Here is a 17,557-nt window from a genome sequence, read left to right as displayed (position 1 = left end):
GTTTAGAGGAGTATGAAGATGAAGCCAATTTCTTCCAAACTTTAATTAGCATTGTTCATTTCAGACATTTATTTTGTACCAAACTCTATAATCTTGGTAATACATTGTTTCTTTACGAAAAAAGAGTTTTTTTCTTTTTCTCTTTTTTTTTTTTTTTTTTTTTTTTTTTTTTTTTGAAGCATTTCCGACCATGTTTATTAATATGAAATGGCTAAACCCACACACAGCTCAAATACTAAGACTCCACCATTCTCTGAAACCCATATCGAAATTCAAAGTATATATGACAGTCTACAAATGCTGTGATCTTCCAGAGCATTTAGATGGCTTCAAGTGCTAAGTTACCCATCATTCTAACCAAGGGTACAGGGCATTTTGTGACAATATCAAACCTTGATAAAGCTGAAGCACGTCCAAATAGAGATAAACTCAACAGAGAAAGCTCTCCAAGAGATAACCTTGAAGAGAGAAATCCATGCCAGTAATAAGGATCCAAATCAAAGAAAGCATCGAAGAATCTTCTAGTTCCTTTCAGATTAAGCTTCAACAGAGTTTCCATACCAAAAGTGTAAAACTCCCTTTCACATCTCCTTTCAATTGGCCACAACCCATTCCAAACTTTGTGATAGAGTGGCTTCCCTCTGATCATCCTGGTCGAGCCAAGGCACTCCACAATGGACTCGGCCAACGCTGAGGCCAAACCCATGGTCCTTGCCACCATATACCCAGTTGAAGGATGAACCACCCCTGAACTCCCACCAATTGCCATAACTCTTTGTGGGATTCTAGGAAGAGGACCTCCCATTGGAATCAAACACTTCTCCTCTTCCAATATCCTCTTCACCTTGACTCCTAAATGTCTTAGCCTTGCAACCATCCTCTTCTTGACCTCCATATAAGATAAAACCGGCCGACTAACCAGAGAAGTCTCTTCTAGGAATATCAAGTTTGAATCAAATGGCATTGCATATAGAAAAGTTGGGAGCGTTGAATTGCTAGAACGCAGATAAGGTTCATTCCCCAAGTGGGAGTCTCTCCAATCCATGAGAACCATCTTATCCAAATCATATGGGTGGCCATCCACTTCTGCCAAAATGCCATGAGCAATCTGATAGCCATGGTTCCTTGGCTTATCATACTCAATGAAAGGGCTTGCAAAGCCACTGGCATCCACAACTAAGCTTGCTTTAAGCTCTTTCCCATCATCACACAGAAGCAAAGAATCAAACTCTTGGTGCTCAATTTTCCAAGCTTTGGCCTTGTGGAACTTGACCCCATTGGAGAGACATCTGTGCAAAAGCTCTGTCTTTAATGTCTTCCTGCTGACCCGACTGTAAGGCCGATCCAGATACTTGGTTTTGTCATCATCGATAAAAACACAAGTCATGGACCAAGTTTTGTCCAAGCAATTTTCAAGCTTGAGCCTCTCAAACTCATCGGACCAAACCCCATAATTGTTTGGCCACATAGAAAGCGGTGAAGGATCAACACAGCATACCTCAACTCCATAGCGAGAGATTTGCTCTGCGAGACGAAGTCCAGCAGGGCCTGTGCCGATAATGATCACATCCAACGGAGAACGTCTGGATGGGTCCAACCAAGGCAGATCAAAATCCAAGAATTCGGGTCTTGATTCGGGTTTCAAATCAAGGAAGTTACCGAACTTGCTGGCTTGGATACTGCAACGAGTGGTCTTTGAAGAATTTTGATGGGTTTTCCCGGAAAAGAATTGAGGAGTGGATGGATGAAGGAGATGGGTAGAGTTGGTTGCTGGAAGCGGTGAAAACATCCTTGGAAGAGTTTCCATTTGAGAAGAAATGGGTCTTGGGAAGGTCTAAGGTAGAGCAAAAAACAGGATGTGAAATTTTTGAAAACTCCAGCAATGGCAGTAGAAGAAATGGACAAAATGGGAATCTAGAACAGTAGCAAGAAAATAATGCCAACTTTTTGTTTTTGGTTTTGGTTTCTTTCAGTTGGCCATGATGTATTCTTCAAGCATTTGCATTTCAATAATCCACTAATTAATGTGTCTACAACAAACACAAATGCAATATCAAAAAGAGTATGAGAAGCGCTTTGATAGGTGCTTTTATAATGGCATTGGCATGTGCTGTTGTAGACTATTCGGTTTTCCACCATCCACCATTACTAAAAGCCAAACATGGACCTTTACCCAAAAAAAATAATAATAAAAAAAAAAAAGGCCAAACATGGACGTTTACCTACAATTCATTTTACAAAACATTGTTTTATGGTCATTGTAATGAAGGGCCGGTCACGGAGGCTGAGTTGTTATTCATAGAAATGGAGTCTAAATGTCTGTATACAGATAAAGTAATGAATATTGCCAAAAAAGTGAAATGAAGATGGCAATGCGGACTGTGATCCAGATGCTTTTTAAGCTGATTCAAGGGTATCTGAAGGTCCCTTAACTATGATTTTTGTTTCAATTATGACAATTTTTATCTATTCCCTCAGACGTCAGTTCAGCTATTATGGCTGAGGTTTTTGATGCTTTTTTTGTAATCCCCTCTTTTGGGGGGGGCTTTTTGTGCTTAATAGCAAAGTATTATTCACCAAAGGAAAGCAACTTGAATTTGGCTACTGTGGCATTCAGTGTGTATATTAATGCCTTATATGTGGTTGGAAATTTAGATGTTGCTTTGCATTGGTTTGATAGAATGAGAAATCTTGGATGCATTCCTTCAATTTTCACTTACAGTACCTTGATCAAGTGATTTTGCCAGGAGGGACGTTTTGAGTATGCCGAGTCCTTAATTGACTTAATGGAAGGTAAGGGCATAGTTCCAGACCAAGCTACTTATTTAGTAATTATGAATGAATGTTGTACACGGGGTGATCCTGATTGGGTTTTCATGTTATGGATGACATGGATGGTGGGGGGATGAAACCCGGTGTTGCAATTTATGACTTGATTGTAGGTTGTCTATGCAGAAAGAAAAGAATTTTGGATGCAGAAAATATGTTTAAGAGAATGCTTGAGGCTGGTGTGGATCCTGACGAGGTTGAATAACGAAAGAGCTATTGAAGCCCATCAATTGTTTAAAGAAAATGGTGGAAAATTCTATTTGGCCAAGTTTGCATTCTTACACTGCCCTTATAAGCTGATTAGTGAAGAGATACATGACTGACAAGGGATGTGTGTAGCTTGGTAGATTGTTGAGATATAGTCTTTGGCCAAATGCCTGTGTTGTTACTTCTCGTTATCAGTAATTACTTGAATAAGGGGAGGCTTGCGGTTTGCTAACCAGCAGAAAACCCAACACTACGTATTGGTTCCATATGTACCAACCGAAAACGCAAGACCAAGTGATACTGCTTCTTATTATGTTTGTTTAGACAATTTGCTTTCGATCTCCATATACAAATGTTGTTCTCATGTGACAAGTTGGCGTTGGGGAATTACACTTTCTGGTTGTACATACCGCAAGTTGCCCTTGTAGCTCTGGCTAGAAATCCATCTTTTCATTAGGATCTCTTTTCAACTGTTAAATCTTGGCCACCTATAATTTTATTCTGCACTGCCTGTTATCTCTGCCATAGAACCAACAGCCCAATGCATCATCCATGACAGATGAACAAGCCGTCTTGTGAATTTTTTTTTTTTTTTAGTCACTGTGACTTTATTTACTATTCGTCCTTTCTCTATTTCAGGCATTAGCAGAGTCGTGTGTAATTGATGGACAATATAAGAAAGCTTTTGTCAATATACACTGATGTAAGTGTTATTGATGTCATTTCTTGCACAAAATGTTTATTTACAATTCAGCTGCAAACTAGATGTGTTATATCAATTTTAATGTCTTCGTTAGAATCTTTTTTGAGTAATTAAAGCATTGATTTACTGTTCTGACATCCATTTGGTTATAACTTGTTTTGTATTTTTTCCTGCTCTTGAAGCCTCTATATTTGACTTCAGCAAAAAACATTTAACTTACAGGATTCTATTAAGGTAAGGTGATTGTAGAAGTGGTAAATTCGTAGACTTTGGTTATTATGGTGTCGGGGGCTATTGCTGTTTTAGATGTTATTGCAGAGAAGAAACTTATGCCTCAATATTTTCAAATTGTTGCCTGAACCCACATCGCCATCACCCACAGTGGACTTGAAGCGTCTCAATTTTATACCATCTGTCACTGATTTCATACCTCGAAAAAATCTCAAGAATATCACTCACTACGATCTTCATCAAGTGGTAAAATGCGTTGGCCTCCTGTACCACGGATGAGACTCGTACCTGGAATAAAAATAAACTCATATCTTTTTCATTGAAACCAAAATTATATCACCAAAAAGGAACCATAAAAAACGAAAAATCAACTAAACAAAATATTAAACTAAAATCAACTAGGCATATTACTTTGCGCCAATCAACTAGACATATTGCTCTTTGCCAGCATATTTACTAACGACAAATCAACTAGACATATATATTACTCATTGGCAATCAACCAGACAAAAATCAACTAAATATATATATTACTCATCGCCAAGCAACTAGACAAAAATCAACAGCCAATCACCGTGCTTTTCTTGTGATCTCGATTTTTTATTTTTTTTTTGAATATATGGTATTTTTTTATCGTACCTTTGAAATTTTTTTTAATACCTGATTTTTTTTTTTAAAACATTCGTTATTTTTTTTCGGATTTTCGATTTTTTTGAATTTTTTAAATAGAAAAATATGAAAAATAAATTAAAGAATTAGGCATAGAAATCGCATGGTCACACATGGTCCCTATTTAATAATTTTGGTCAATTTTAACCAAATTGAATTAATTTGTAAGAATTTTAAAAACAAGATATTAATATGACAAAATTGATTTTAGAAGTCCAAAATAAAATTATGTGATTTTAAAATGTAGCAAGTGCAATTATCTTCTTCTTTTTTTTTTAAATATATGTAATACATATTTTTATCTTATTAAAAATAACTACATCAAATAAAACTTTTTAAATTTTTAAATTTATTTAACGACATCATCGAATTCCAAACCTCTTGCTGCAAAATTGAAGCATATGCTGCTAGAAGAGTGCTGCTTGTGGTTTTAGGCATATGAGATTTTTTCCACCTTAGCTGTGTAAATGCCTAATGAACAAACAACACAGTTAATGAGTGTCTCCATAATCGGTTCTAGTAAAAGTAAGAAGATTTTTTTTTTTTTTTTTTCAACTTACGTTAAATTGGAGGTGGGAGAAACTTGGTAGGCCATTGTGTATGAGTTTTTGCTTTTGCTTTTGTTTTTGTGTTATGGGGTTCATGGTGAGCTATATCCAGCTTCACAAGCAGACTAATAAGAAAGCAGGGCCGAACATTCACAGCAGCTATTTTATAAGGATGACCAGAACAATTTGTATAAACCGTCGAGTAAAAAAGAATCTGCAGATGCATTCACTTTATGGAATTTACATGGCAGCTGCTTTCAACAATAGTCATCAACCTATTAAGAATTTACATTTCTCACCCTCAACTCCCCACCCACACAAGGCACATAGGGAAAAAATGGAATACAGAATCAAAGAAGAAAAAAAAAAAAAAAAAAAAAAAAAAAAAAAAGAAACAAAAATAAAAAACAAATAGCATCAAAGTAAAAAAAAGGAAAACACAATCAAAACCCCCTAATTATCCCTCCTATACCCATGCCTTGCTTCCTTCAACCCCCATTAGGAGGATGGAAGCCAATTCTAAAATTACCAGTATGACCTCACTGTAACTCAAGCTGAAATCCAGAATGGACATTTTTCATTTACAAATTATTGTTTTCACATGTCAGTGACCCAAGTCCTCACTCCCAACACCCACACTAGACTTGTCTACCATTCGCACATTGTATTTTTCGTACACTCTTGCCCGGTTCTCTGCCCACCACTGCTCTGCTTGTTTCTCGCTGAATCGCTTGCGACTGCGGTCAAAATTTTACAAGGCTCAAAATTAGCAAGCTAGAACCACGGTAATTCTCAATTTGTAGAAAACAATTAAGACACCATGTATATTTGAAACATGAATAGAGTTGAGCATGTAATTGATCAACTTTTTCTCCACACAAAGACTTCCAAATGACCTCTCCCTTTTCCAGAAAGTACCAAACAATGTGGTTCCCCTATCTATATTCACTTTTCTGGATTGACTACTGATATTTATTAGAACTTAAATACCATCTCAAACATAAATGGGGAAAAAAATGCTCAGAACATTCTATACGACCAACATAAATTATTTTATCTAGAGCTTGTTGCTTTAATTTCTTGGCTGACACCTAACCAGCACAAACTATAAGAAGAGTCAACACAGGAGGTTATTGCTGACAATATGAACAATATGTTTGCGTGCATGCATATATATGTAGGTGTGTTAGTGTATTAACAGGGTTTTACCCACTTTTCACACAGACTATTCTACACTGAATTAATTCAGAGCTATCAATGATCATAAGTACTTCTCTACAAGCATGATATCTTTCCATATGTTTGAACAATAATTAGACAACTAATTATCAGAGGAGTCCCACCAATCAATCCAAATATATCAGACATCTATGAATCCTGATAGAGCTCTGTCCTAACAAAGATTATTTCTATTCACTTTCTTATGTGTTCTAAGTATAACATACCTGAAGCGAACACGCTTAAGATCCTTGGCACCCCCTGGTAAGGAGGTAAGTGTAATATAAACACCAGGGTGATCTTGCTCAACCCATTCAGTGTCATGACGAGATTCACTATCTGTTGTGCGACTCCCATTTCTAGTAGTTACATCTGAGTGACCTTGTTTGCTGTGACTTGAACTATGATTACTAGGGGCACTCGACCCATTTGATAGCAATTGGCTGTTTGATCCATTTGAGTCTATTTCTTGGGATATTGCTAGACCATTTAATCGGTCAAGAGAAGGATTGGAAACATCATTACAGGCAAGATCAGACCCCATAGAAGACAGAGGAGGAGATTTAATGTTCCGTGCTGCTCCAACAGGCAGCCTTTCAGCCATGTCCTTTAACTGTTTCCCCAAAAAAAATAGAAAATGACAATGTGAATTGCAATTACAGATCTAGGGACAGGAAATCATTAAAATTAATGTTATATGACAATCTAAATAGAACTCTAGATCTCTTGAGGTAGTTAACAGGCCAAGTATATAACTGAAAGGCAAGTATAAAATGAGATCCCATGCAGATAGTATGTGTGATAGATTGTAGTAAACCTAGAATCTCAAATGAGAGCAACAAGGCACTCAGCAATTAGTGATACCAAAGAAGCATCTTCCAGATCCTCCCTTCAGAATTATGACCACCATAGCAAGAGATGTCAATGCATAACCCATTCATTTATTTACTTTCTAAAAACCTTCAATGTCAGGAAATGCAATAATAACTAAGGAACTGCAACTAGACCGCTGAGTCAAAGGACCATCTAATTAAAAACTTGATTCCCATTATTAACAAACCTCATTACTTTACATTTTACTTTTGTCATACATATTGAAACCAACATTAATCAAATACAATCATAATCTGCACTTGAGTGACATCAGTCAATATTAATGAATAGCAGACGGGAGCCTGAGAGATGGTAAAAGAACCACCAGGAAAAGACAACCATCAAACAGGTAGCAATCACTTAAAACCTTCATACTAAAATTGATACTGCTATTTTTTATATCATAGGAGACAAAAATTTAAAATATAGATAATTATAATAACTGCTACAACTAACTGAGCATTTCACGTTATAGAAATCTTCAATATGAACAAACTAGTTTGAACATTTACTTCTAGTAACCAGCAGGTTTAGTACACTCATATCAAGCAGGGGAAAAAAAAACAAACAAACAAACAAACTTTCCTTGTCAATCCACACAAAAGTACATATGCCTAATTAAATAAGGTCGCTGCAGGGTGAAAATGGTTTTTCTGTAAGTTATAACAGAACTAAATTTGAAAATAGGATGCAGAACAATATGGGTTAGTCTCAAGTCATATTAAATGAAAAAACCTCTCAATCAGTATACTAATGCATCCATCTTACTTGGGCAGTAAGCGACTTGATCACTTCCTTTGCTGCCTTGCACTTTGCACTCTCTTCCTCCGCAAATGCTATTGCTTCTTTCAGCTGTTTAGTTGTTCTTTCCAGCTCAATTTCTTGGAGATGGGCTTTACGGGTAAGATTTTCAACCTAAGCAATTGAAATTGGTCAGATATAGTTCAGAACAATACAACTGAGCAACTTAACCATGAAAATTCAAAGAAAGAAGATTAGACACCCTAGATAGCCTTCCTATAAATCTTCAATTTATCGAAGTCAACTAAAAGCCACTTCAGCATGTTCAATTTCTTTCATTTTATAAGCTGTGTGGTCAATAATTTGGAAATTCAAATTATAGTGGACCTTATAAATTGCAGTCAGCATACAAGTTGGTTGGTGGTGAGGTGTAATCAAATTTTTTATTGCACTCTGAGACTAATTACACATATTAGACATGCCATCCTAAACATGTCGATACACGGAGCTCTAACCTTCCTGGTCCTGTGTCAATTCACATGCTATGCACTCAACAAATATAACACTTTAGTGAAAACAAACTTAACCATTTGATAATGAATCTTTTGGTCATTATCCAATATTCCGGAAGGAACGTCACTATCCCTTCATTCATGGGATTTATTTTCAACATCAGCTAAAAATAACTATTTAAAGAGACAATGGCCAGTGTATTCACACATAATCATAATCTTCCAGACAACCATATTGAAGTATTTACTTTACCAATTTTAAATTACCATAAAGAGGATTAAGAAAGTAAATAAGAAACTCTTCACAAAGTAAAACAAAATATATGCAGTGTAGCTCAGCCAGTTAAAAGGACTGGTACCTGTGCTCTTAGTTTGATAACCTCCTGGCTAAGGTTATCATTTGTCCTCTTTGCATCATCTACAACTATCTTTGGTGATGTAAGTCCACCTAGAGTTGGTGTTGGTGTTGTAGAACGAGGTGGGCTTGGTCGCCTTGAAATTGGGGATGTAGCTCGAGAAACAATTCTTGATCCAGGAACTGAGGCAGAGAAAAACTTCTTGGATGACCCAAACACAGGATTAAAAGATTTAGAAATATTAAGAGCTCCCCATTGTGAACCACCATTCGGAACAGGTGATACTCGACTGCTATTAAATTCTAGTTTCTTGTTTTTCTTTGAAGAACGAGTTTCCACTTGCTTCAAGGATTCCATTGAATAAAATCTGGCAAGTTGGGCTCGAGATCTGGAGTCCAACTTCTCATCTTTATCCATGAACTCGTTTGACCCCTGATTGACACTTCCCCTTCTGCTCGCACAAGAATGAGATGAAGCGTCAGTTTCAATTGCTTTCCTTAGTTTAGAATAACAATTATCACAGACACGATAAGGTTTGTTGGGGTTTGGTGCCATGGAAGCCTTAAGAGACTTCTTACTACTGCATGAATGACAGAAAACAAGTCCACAGTTATAACAATTATGACGTTTCCTTTTAAAATTAAATGGTAGGCGGCAGCCAGAACACATAGATTGATCAACTCCTGAGACCCACTTATGAAGACAAATAGCTGCGGTAAAATTACTGCCACAAGCAATGCTTTTGACTTGCTTGTCTTTCAGAGCTTCAACTAATGTTGGAGAATTTCGATCATCTATGTCCCCATGACCTAAACGACCATTTGCACCCTTTCCCCAAGTGTATACTTCAGTTCTTGAAGTTAAAACTGCAACATGATAGGCACCACAAGCTATTTCCTCCACAAAACTGTTGGAAATTTTCCCTTCAACACGGGTTGGGATCTTTCCATCAGCCTGAGGATTTCCTAACTGACCGTAAACTGGACTCCCCATTGTGTAGACATGACCCGAGGTTGTAAGTACGACAGTCAGACTATGTCCACAAGCGACTTGACAGAAATTAGGATCAACAAGAGCAGCAACACAGGTAGGAACAAGTTTTGCTTCCTTGTCCCCATGTCCAAGTCGACCTTTGTCACCATCGCCCCAAGTAAACAGCTTTACAGAAGAACAGTTACTGGAACTCGAGTTCCCAACCATGACCTCAACAACTGCAGCAGTATGCCAAACACCACAGGCTGCCCGAACAGTGCGGAGCCCCTTCAGGGATTCTACTTCCCTCGGCATAGAAACACTTCTTCGATCTCCATGGCCTAGAACACCAAATGTTCCATCACCAAAAGTAAATAATTGCCCAGCAGAGGTTACAACAGCAGTGTGCCAGGGTCCACAAGAGATAGATGAGACATGTATACCTTCCAAGGGACCATTTACTCTTTTTGGCACCCAGTGGCTTACTTCGTTTCCATGTCCAAGAACACCAAAATTATAAGTGCCATCACCCCATGTATAAAGATCACCAGAAAGGGTAACAGCACAAGTATGATACTCACCACAAGCTACAAGCTCAATGTTAGTATTACTTAGTCCATCAATAAGCTTTGGATGCAAAACATCAGAATCTACACCATGGCCAAGCCTGCCTCCTGATTCCTCCCCCCAGGAGAAAACCTCTCCTTGCTTTGTTACTAAAGCAGCATGCCGTGCACCACATGCAATGTTCTGGACATCAAGTACTACAGCAGATTCCAAGGCTTTGGGCAAAAAGGAATCCACTTTTCCACCAAAGCAACTTCCAACTCTATGTGCTCCACCACCTAGAACACCATCTCCTGTGCCCTCCCCCCATATGAAAACATCTCCTAAGGCATCACCATCATCATGACCAGAACCCTGACTTGATGAGCTAACAGCACTTGATAGACTAACTCTAAAAGCATCCATTGCCATTGCCTTCATATGTACACTATCTGAGCCTCCTGATGACAAAGAATGCACTGAAGCACTAGCAGAATCTGAGGGGAAGAAACCCTTGGGATGAACAGTATATAGTATTACATCTGAAGTTCCCTTATCCAAACCATTTTTAGGAGGACTTTCATATGGACTATGAAGGCGAAGGGGATCTAGACCATCCTGTGTTGGATGAAAGATAGTCGATCAATTTACATTCTCAATTTGAGTTTAAAAACATATAACAAAAAATGATTTACCTTCTGTAAGCTATCATTACTGCCAAATGGAGAGTGCAAAGGAGAACTCCTCCGTGTGTATGTTCTAGGACTATTTGCTTCAGATGGAATTCCATCACTCCTTGACTCTGTTCTCCACTTCCGATGATGGCTGCGGGATATCAAAGCTTTTAAACCACTAAACCATGTCTCGGCTTCGTCTTTATCTTTACAAATCTAGAACAGAAAATCATATTTGCAATTATAGCAACTAGTAGAAATAATTTTTTTCAAACATACAAATATGGCAGGATGAGAATGCTACATAAGAATGACCCAGATAACAACCCAACGCATAGGAATATTCTTACCAAATCTAGCGATCGGTCATTATATATCAAAGAAAATGATTGATACTCCTTCTCAGGCCGCGGATATCTTTGAAAAATTGGCTGGAGAAAATTTAATCCATATTTAATCAGTATGCAACAGAAAATCTTGCAAAGATATACTATAGATAATAACAACTATATACTTTCATTGATTAGAGATAACAACTATATACTTTCATTGATTAGAGGTTTCATTTATGGTGAGTCTTACTCAAGTTGCACACCAAGTCCGATTCACATAAAGAAATAAAATAAAATATAAAATAAAGGGTAAAAATAGATCAGATACTTTTTAAATATATTCTCCATGAAGTTTCTAACAGAAGTACAAATTCCTAAGTCACCAGCATTCCTTAATTTTCAGATTCAAGATTGCTACTACAAATTTTATTAAGGAAAATCATCAATTGAGACTCAAAATCTTCATCACTGCAATATACCTCATGTTTACTAACAGAAAACAAGATAGACATATAGTCAGTAAAAATCCTACTCAATTCTCACTTAGTTGTCTCCAAATCAGAGAGACAAGCTAACCTCAATACAAGCAAATGACCATCTCATATTAGTTTTTTGCCACTTCTAGTACTTTAATGCAAAAAAAATATGATTTACCTTTTTTGTTTTTTTCAGGGAATTCCAGAGCAATTAGTAATTACTATATTTAGAAAACTAATCTCAAAACAACCAAATGGTATTTAGAAGCTTTTATATCCTCCGGCATCCATTCATTGTGAACATTAATAATTCTTAAGTAATAGTGACAATGTACCATATTAATCAGTCGTGATAGATAGACAAGGCAACGTTGCCTTCCCATTGGTTTCTACCAAGAACTTAGGTAAATTATAGTATTATTACAAATCTTGAACCCTAAATGTTGAGACCAGCACTATTACATGAAATAGCAAATCCACATAATAATGCTACACTAGTTCATGCATAAAATATCTTGCTTTCCTTGTCAATGGCTTCAAGCCTGTCATATACAAAAGGAGAAAAAATGCTTATCATTATTTATAAAAAAAGGAGAAAAAAAAAAAATCATAGCCAATCTCATTTAGCTGAGCATTGAAGGCAACTCCAGATAAGTAGGATCCTGATGTGTGTACCTTAACCATTCCTAACAAATAAAGACATTTGTGATGGATGGAAAGAGAGACAACATGACTTTCCTCAAACAAGCTAACTATTTAGAGAAAAATTAAGCAGCACATTCTCTTGCTGATATCAGCTCATAAAATATAACCTTCTTCTATTATACATAACCATTAGATGTTGTAAACATGTAAACCTTATCTAATCTTGAACAAATAATGGTAGCATATAAATATAAATAATGTTATCTAGCTAGAAAGACACTTACAGTGCGCTGCCCGGATATAATTCTAGAGACATGGCTTAGTTTAAGATGTTTCTCCTCCTTTCCCGAGAACCATATCAAAACAGACTCATCCTGAAAGTAATTACATTATCAACAAATTTTAGTAGCAAGAACCTTGTATTACAAACCATCAACACTGGAATGAAAATAAGGATTCTACTGACTGAAGCATGAATTCAAAACAAATATATAAATAATTTTTTCCCCCTTCATAACTGTCATAACCTGTCTTGTGCATAAACATCAAAGAAACCAAAATTTTCAAGACCGTTGAATAGGAATGTCACGTATGGTATTATCGGTATTCGACCAAGCCTGATATGGATTGTTATGTTAACTTAAAGATGGTGAACTTTTATTCATATACTGATCCATCTCATCCTCATCCTCCAGGCTAAAATGTTAAAGCAGCCTTTCCATATTGGAGGATTGCACAATCTATTAGTAAATTATACTTTATCAATCTGTTATATGGCAAGTAATACATTGCCTCACTATTATCTCATAGTTTGTTTTGTATTTGTGTAAACATGCTTGCTTACCCAATTCTCATACATACAGCTAAAAAGCTCCTATGCTTTGGCTCCTAGAAGATCTTCTTCCAGAAATTGTTCCCTCATAGTAACTTCTATCCTCCAGTTCCTCACTACACTCTGATAATAGTACAAAAAACATTGTGTGGTACTAAAGTCTAATCAAACATAGATGAATATTGATCTCGCTTCCAATTGGCAGAAGATCAATCCAACTTGCGAAAGAAGAGAATAATAAAACTTTTCCTAACTATATGCCAAAAAGATACATGGATTATGAGTAGTCCTAATAAAAGGCTGCAATCCCCTGATCAATATCTCATTCCCATGCTCCTATCAAGAAAAAGTTAGTTTATTCCCAGGGATGCAAAGTCCAAAACAAGTTTAGGACTGCTCTTCTCCAGTCAAAGCATTATCCAACTTTACCATTTAGACATTGACAATAAACAAATACGAAAGGCCTAGGGATGCAACTAAACCTTGAGGAGAAGGGGGGGAAAAAATCTTGACAAATAACCACTCACATATATATCTATCATTCTTTCATTTTAACACTCCCTCTATCCCAACAAAAATTGAAAAGAACAATACAAAACTAAAGAAAAGGAATAGTAGAACAAATACAAACAAGTATGACATAAAATTTTTCCAGAAAGAGCAATAAGGACATTAGCAACAAACAAACATAAACAAAATTATAGTCAAACAGAGACAAAGAAAATCAGGACCAGACTTACATTGGAAAGTCGGAAGGGACAGAATTTAGGCTTCCCCCTTCTTCCATATTTGAGTAAGTAAGCCCCCTTCTTCAGAGCAGTAATAGCCTGTTGCAACAATCAACCAAGAACATAGCTGAAGCATATTTCTACACACTTCAGGTGGGAAAAGAAAGTATACACAAACATTATGGTACCATAGTACCAATGAGGATAAAAACAGTTAAAAAGAATATAAAGAAGTCACAAGATTTTTGGAAACTGAAGAACAACTAAGTTTATTACCCGTGGCTCTTGAAATGAGGCCTCGGATGGAAAGACCCCTTGAACAAGTTTATACTAACCTATATTATTTCCTACTCGTTATATATTTTATTAAGCCAATCCTTAGATGGCACTATGGCATTTGCCTAGAAAATATCATAGAATGAGTTCCTCACTCATCATCACATAGACTTTGATCCACGGATAATCAAAATGCATTAAGTGAAATATTGAACTAACTTATTTTGAGAAATTAGCGTATGATGAATAAGAATTCCAAGCAAGTGTATCTAGCTTGAAGTATCTGATAGCTTTCTTTTCAATTCCTCTTTAGGTGGGAGAGGATTTCTAAAAAATCCTGTAGACAGACCAGGATGATTTCATGCTGGAAAGTGATGTAAGAGAATAGTGTGCTCAATTATGGCCTGATAAATCAATATTAATAATTCATAATGCAGTTCTCATGAATACATTCATGCACAATATAGAGAGGGAAATGAAAGTTGTTTCCACAGATGGATGTTGGGATTGAATATGTTTCCCTTCACGGATAATATGATTTTCAGAATTGAAAGGGGCTGGAGTGGGGAAAGAAGGTCACCAAGATGACGAAGTAAATGAGAGGGGCTGCTTCTCTATAGCACTATTTTTATTCCACTGTGCTTCATGTGTTATTTGTACTTTGCTGCTTCTATCCTCCATTGCACAGTTTGAATTGCTAGAAAGAAAGAAGAACTGAAATGGGGAAGCTGGGAAGTCAGAGAGCAGGGAGATCAATCACCATTCAGTCAATGCCCCACCTATGATGGAAAATGATGCCATAGATCATATTCCAGGTATTCATTATACAAGCAATACCTTCTACTCAACAATGAGTTATATAAGCCTCTTCTCTCCTTCTCTAGACAAGATTTAGAGCTAAAAGCATACCCAGCCTGTACCACCTACACCAAAACATCAAGCATTCCCCAAAAAAAAAAAAAAAAAATTCCCTCACAATCCCAACTTTCCTTTTTGCCACCTCCTTAGTGAGAATCAACCTACCAAAATGCACAGGACAAGACTACCTCATTTGACCCTAGCATCTTCATCTAATAATGAATAATTTCTTTCATCAAAAATTCAAAGGGCAAGGGCAAGGGCAAGGGCCGTATTTCCAATACTTCATTTGAGAACATAGGACATCTTTTCTCTAACTTCCAAGCCACAAACAATTACTGGTCTCGCTAAATTTCCAATAATTCCAACTTACATTGGTCACATTCAATTTGAGCATTTAATATCATATGCTCTCCTATACATAAAGAAAATGCCATTTGCATGGCCAACACATCTAGCTCTTTTCATTTAATTTTATCCCAATACCATGAGCTTTGCTACTTTGGATGTCCTACAATCACCAGTCAATCCCCGTTTCACGAGCTAAAATTATTGGAATTGAACTATTTAAATTTCATATATATATATATATATATATATTTAAAGTATTAATAGCCAATTTCCAAAAACCAATCAGTCCGAAACTAAAACCAGCGACATTTCTGCTATTTAACCCAATAATTATACTGCAAGACCAATGAAAATGGAAATGACATTGCAACCTAACAATGCTTGATCAACCACTCTTGAATATGCTAACCAAATAGAAGAGAATCAAAGAAGCTTGTAAAAAATGGTTAACTGTCCTTCAGGGCTCACTAAACCACTTCAGTCTCACTGGCAGCCTCTATTCCAGCTGCTACCTATTCAATAGCCACACCCCTTGGAACCCAAAGTCACAAATCCAAGCTTGCGAGTAAATGATATAATGTGGCACAATCTATATTTTAGTTTAATTTAATTTACATGGTGTAAGCACTGTACGCCACCACCAACGGAATGTGCTATGATGACATGGTAACAACTAAGAACCCAAATCAAAAAAAAAAAAAAAAAAAAAAATTGCACCACATGGAGCAAACCAAACCAAACCAATCAACTGGGGGTATATTGTTACTAATTTCGTTTGCCAAAAAAAATTATACACCAGGCATATTAGCCTTTGCCAAACATTTTGCATCTAAAAAAAAAATTGAAAGAATTGAAACTGCACAGAACCGAAACAAATACTAAACGCCGTACCTGTTCAATGTCCCTCTCGACGGGGCCAGTCCTGCTAAGATCCGAAGCCATTCTATCAGTTCGCGACATCACGCGAAGCGTTTTTGGTCTATGAATAAAAAACCCTAAATCTAAACCCCAATCGGTAACAAAGCCATTTTCAAAACCAAATGCTGCCATTCACCAATTCCTCGCTCAGTCTCCAACTCAAACCCCAAACGCACACTCCCAAACATCTCCAAATCGCCACCGCCACTCGAATCAACCGTCATAGCGACTTCCTTTTTTTTCTTTTTTCTTTTTTTTCTTTTTTTTTTTTTTAACTCCAATTCGCTCAGCTACACAGCTACGCAACAAGCACGAACTGTAGAGCAAAACGAAGCTTCGAAAGTTGTCAAGGTTAAAAAAATGAGTACTACTGATCCGTCAAAGTGCAAAGGCTGAGAATTCAGAATTGACAAGGACTAAAAAGACTCTGAAACTGAAATTGGACCAAAACTGGTAGAGTCCACGAGCTCCGATGATCCAGGAGCTGCCGCGTAACTGAACTTGAGAGAGAGAGAGAGAGAGAGTATAGAAGGAGAGAAAGACAGAGAATCTGGGCGAGAAAGTGCGGGAAAAGGTGGGAAAATCTAGGAAACTATGATCTGATTATCAGTTGCAGAAGAGAGAGAAAAAGCTTTAACGAAGACACAGAGAGAGAGAGAGAGAGAGAGAGAGTAATGGAATTAATTCTAATTCTATTTTTTTATTTTTGTTTTTATTTTTTATTTTTTTAAATTAAGTAAAAATAAGGAAATGGTGGTGTTAAACGTCGTCTATGGCTGATAAAATAGAATAGAAAGGAAAAGGAAGGAAACAAACGTTGAATAGTGAAACGATAAATCCATTATCTTAATTCCCCTTCGTTTTCCCTTTATTTTCATTTTTGACACTCTCTTTTTGTCCATTCTTACTTCTTTTTCTTTCCGTCCTCATCTTCCAAAAACTTTGGTTTCCTCCTCTGCCTTTTACCTCTTTTTTAATCTTTTATTTTTTTGACCTTTTTTTTTTTTTTTTTTTGGGACTACTAAGAAAGTAAAAATGATAATTAAATAAATAATTAAAAAC

At 36.6% G+C, this 17,557-nt stretch overlaps 3 protein-coding genes across 3 annotated transcripts; all 3 read right to left on the bottom strand.

The window, feature by feature from the left end:
- Positions 1-28: 28 nt before the first annotated feature.
- On the bottom strand, positions 29-2,084 carry LOC107410724 (capsanthin/capsorubin synthase, chromoplastic). Its single transcript, XM_016018195.4, has one exon. The coding sequence runs from the start codon at positions 1,805-1,807 to the stop codon at positions 320-322; it is 1,488 nt and encodes a 495-aa protein (XP_015873681.3). The 5' UTR covers positions 1,808-2,084; the 3' UTR covers positions 29-319.
- A 1,330-nt stretch (positions 2,085-3,414) lies between these two features.
- LOC132799592 (uncharacterized) lies at positions 3,415-5,339 on the bottom strand. Its single transcript, XM_060811866.1, has 3 exons — positions 5,200-5,339; positions 5,018-5,110; positions 3,415-4,258 (listed from the first exon to the last, which is right to left on the bottom strand). The coding sequence occupies exons 1-3, from the start codon at positions 5,281-5,283 to the stop codon at positions 4,112-4,114; spliced, it is 324 nt and encodes a 107-aa protein (XP_060667849.1). The 5' UTR covers positions 5,284-5,339; the 3' UTR covers positions 3,415-4,111.
- Positions 5,340-5,390: 51 nt separating this feature from the next.
- LOC107410733 (PH, RCC1 and FYVE domains-containing protein 1) lies at positions 5,391-17,241 on the bottom strand. The gene is made up of 9 exons (XM_016018203.4): positions 16,469-17,241; positions 14,105-14,191; positions 12,817-12,906; positions 11,430-11,510; positions 11,101-11,295; positions 8,891-11,023; positions 8,047-8,193; positions 6,633-7,018; positions 5,391-5,924 (listed from the first exon to the last, which is right to left on the bottom strand). The coding sequence occupies exons 1-9, from the start codon at positions 16,625-16,627 to the stop codon at positions 5,792-5,794; spliced, it is 3,411 nt and encodes a 1,136-aa protein (XP_015873689.1). The 5' UTR covers positions 16,628-17,241; the 3' UTR covers positions 5,391-5,791.
- Positions 17,242-17,557: the final 316 nt, after the last annotated feature.

This window comes from Ziziphus jujuba, chromosome 10 (assembly GCF_031755915.1).
Source record: "Ziziphus jujuba cultivar Dongzao chromosome 10, ASM3175591v1".
NCBI lineage: Eukaryota > Viridiplantae > Streptophyta > Magnoliopsida > Rosales > Rhamnaceae > Ziziphus > Ziziphus jujuba.
This window is presented reverse-complemented; position numbering and strand designations above follow the sequence as displayed.

Bases quoted from the DNA above. Each gene is read 5' to 3' on its own strand.
- LOC107410724 (XM_016018195.4), bottom strand. From the start codon at position 1,807: ATGGAAACTCTTCCAAGGATGTTTTCACCGCTTCCAGCAACCAACTCT.
- LOC132799592 (XM_060811866.1), bottom strand. From the start codon at position 5,283: ATGAACCCCATAACACAAAAACAAAAGCAAAAGCAAAAACTCATACAC. The intron at 5,111-5,199 runs GTAAGTTGAAAA...TTTGTTCATTAG, and splicing joins TCTCCCACCTCCAATTTAAC to GCATTTACACAGCTAAGGTG. The intron at 4,259-5,017 runs GTTTGGAATTCG...TTTTTATTCCAG, and splicing joins CTTCAATTTTGCAGCAAGAG to GTACGAGTCTCATCCGTGGT.
- LOC107410733 (XM_016018203.4), bottom strand. From the start codon at position 16,627: ATGGCAGCATTTGGTTTTGAAAATGGCTTTGTTACCGATTGGGGTTTA. The intron at 11,511-12,816 runs GTAAGTGTCTTT...AATTTTCTCCAG, and splicing joins TTATATCCGGGCAGCGCACT to CCAATTTTTCAAAGATATCC. The intron at 11,024-11,100 runs GTAAATCATTTT...CATCCAACACAG, and splicing joins GTAATGATAGCTTACAGAAG to GATGGTCTAGATCCCCTTCG.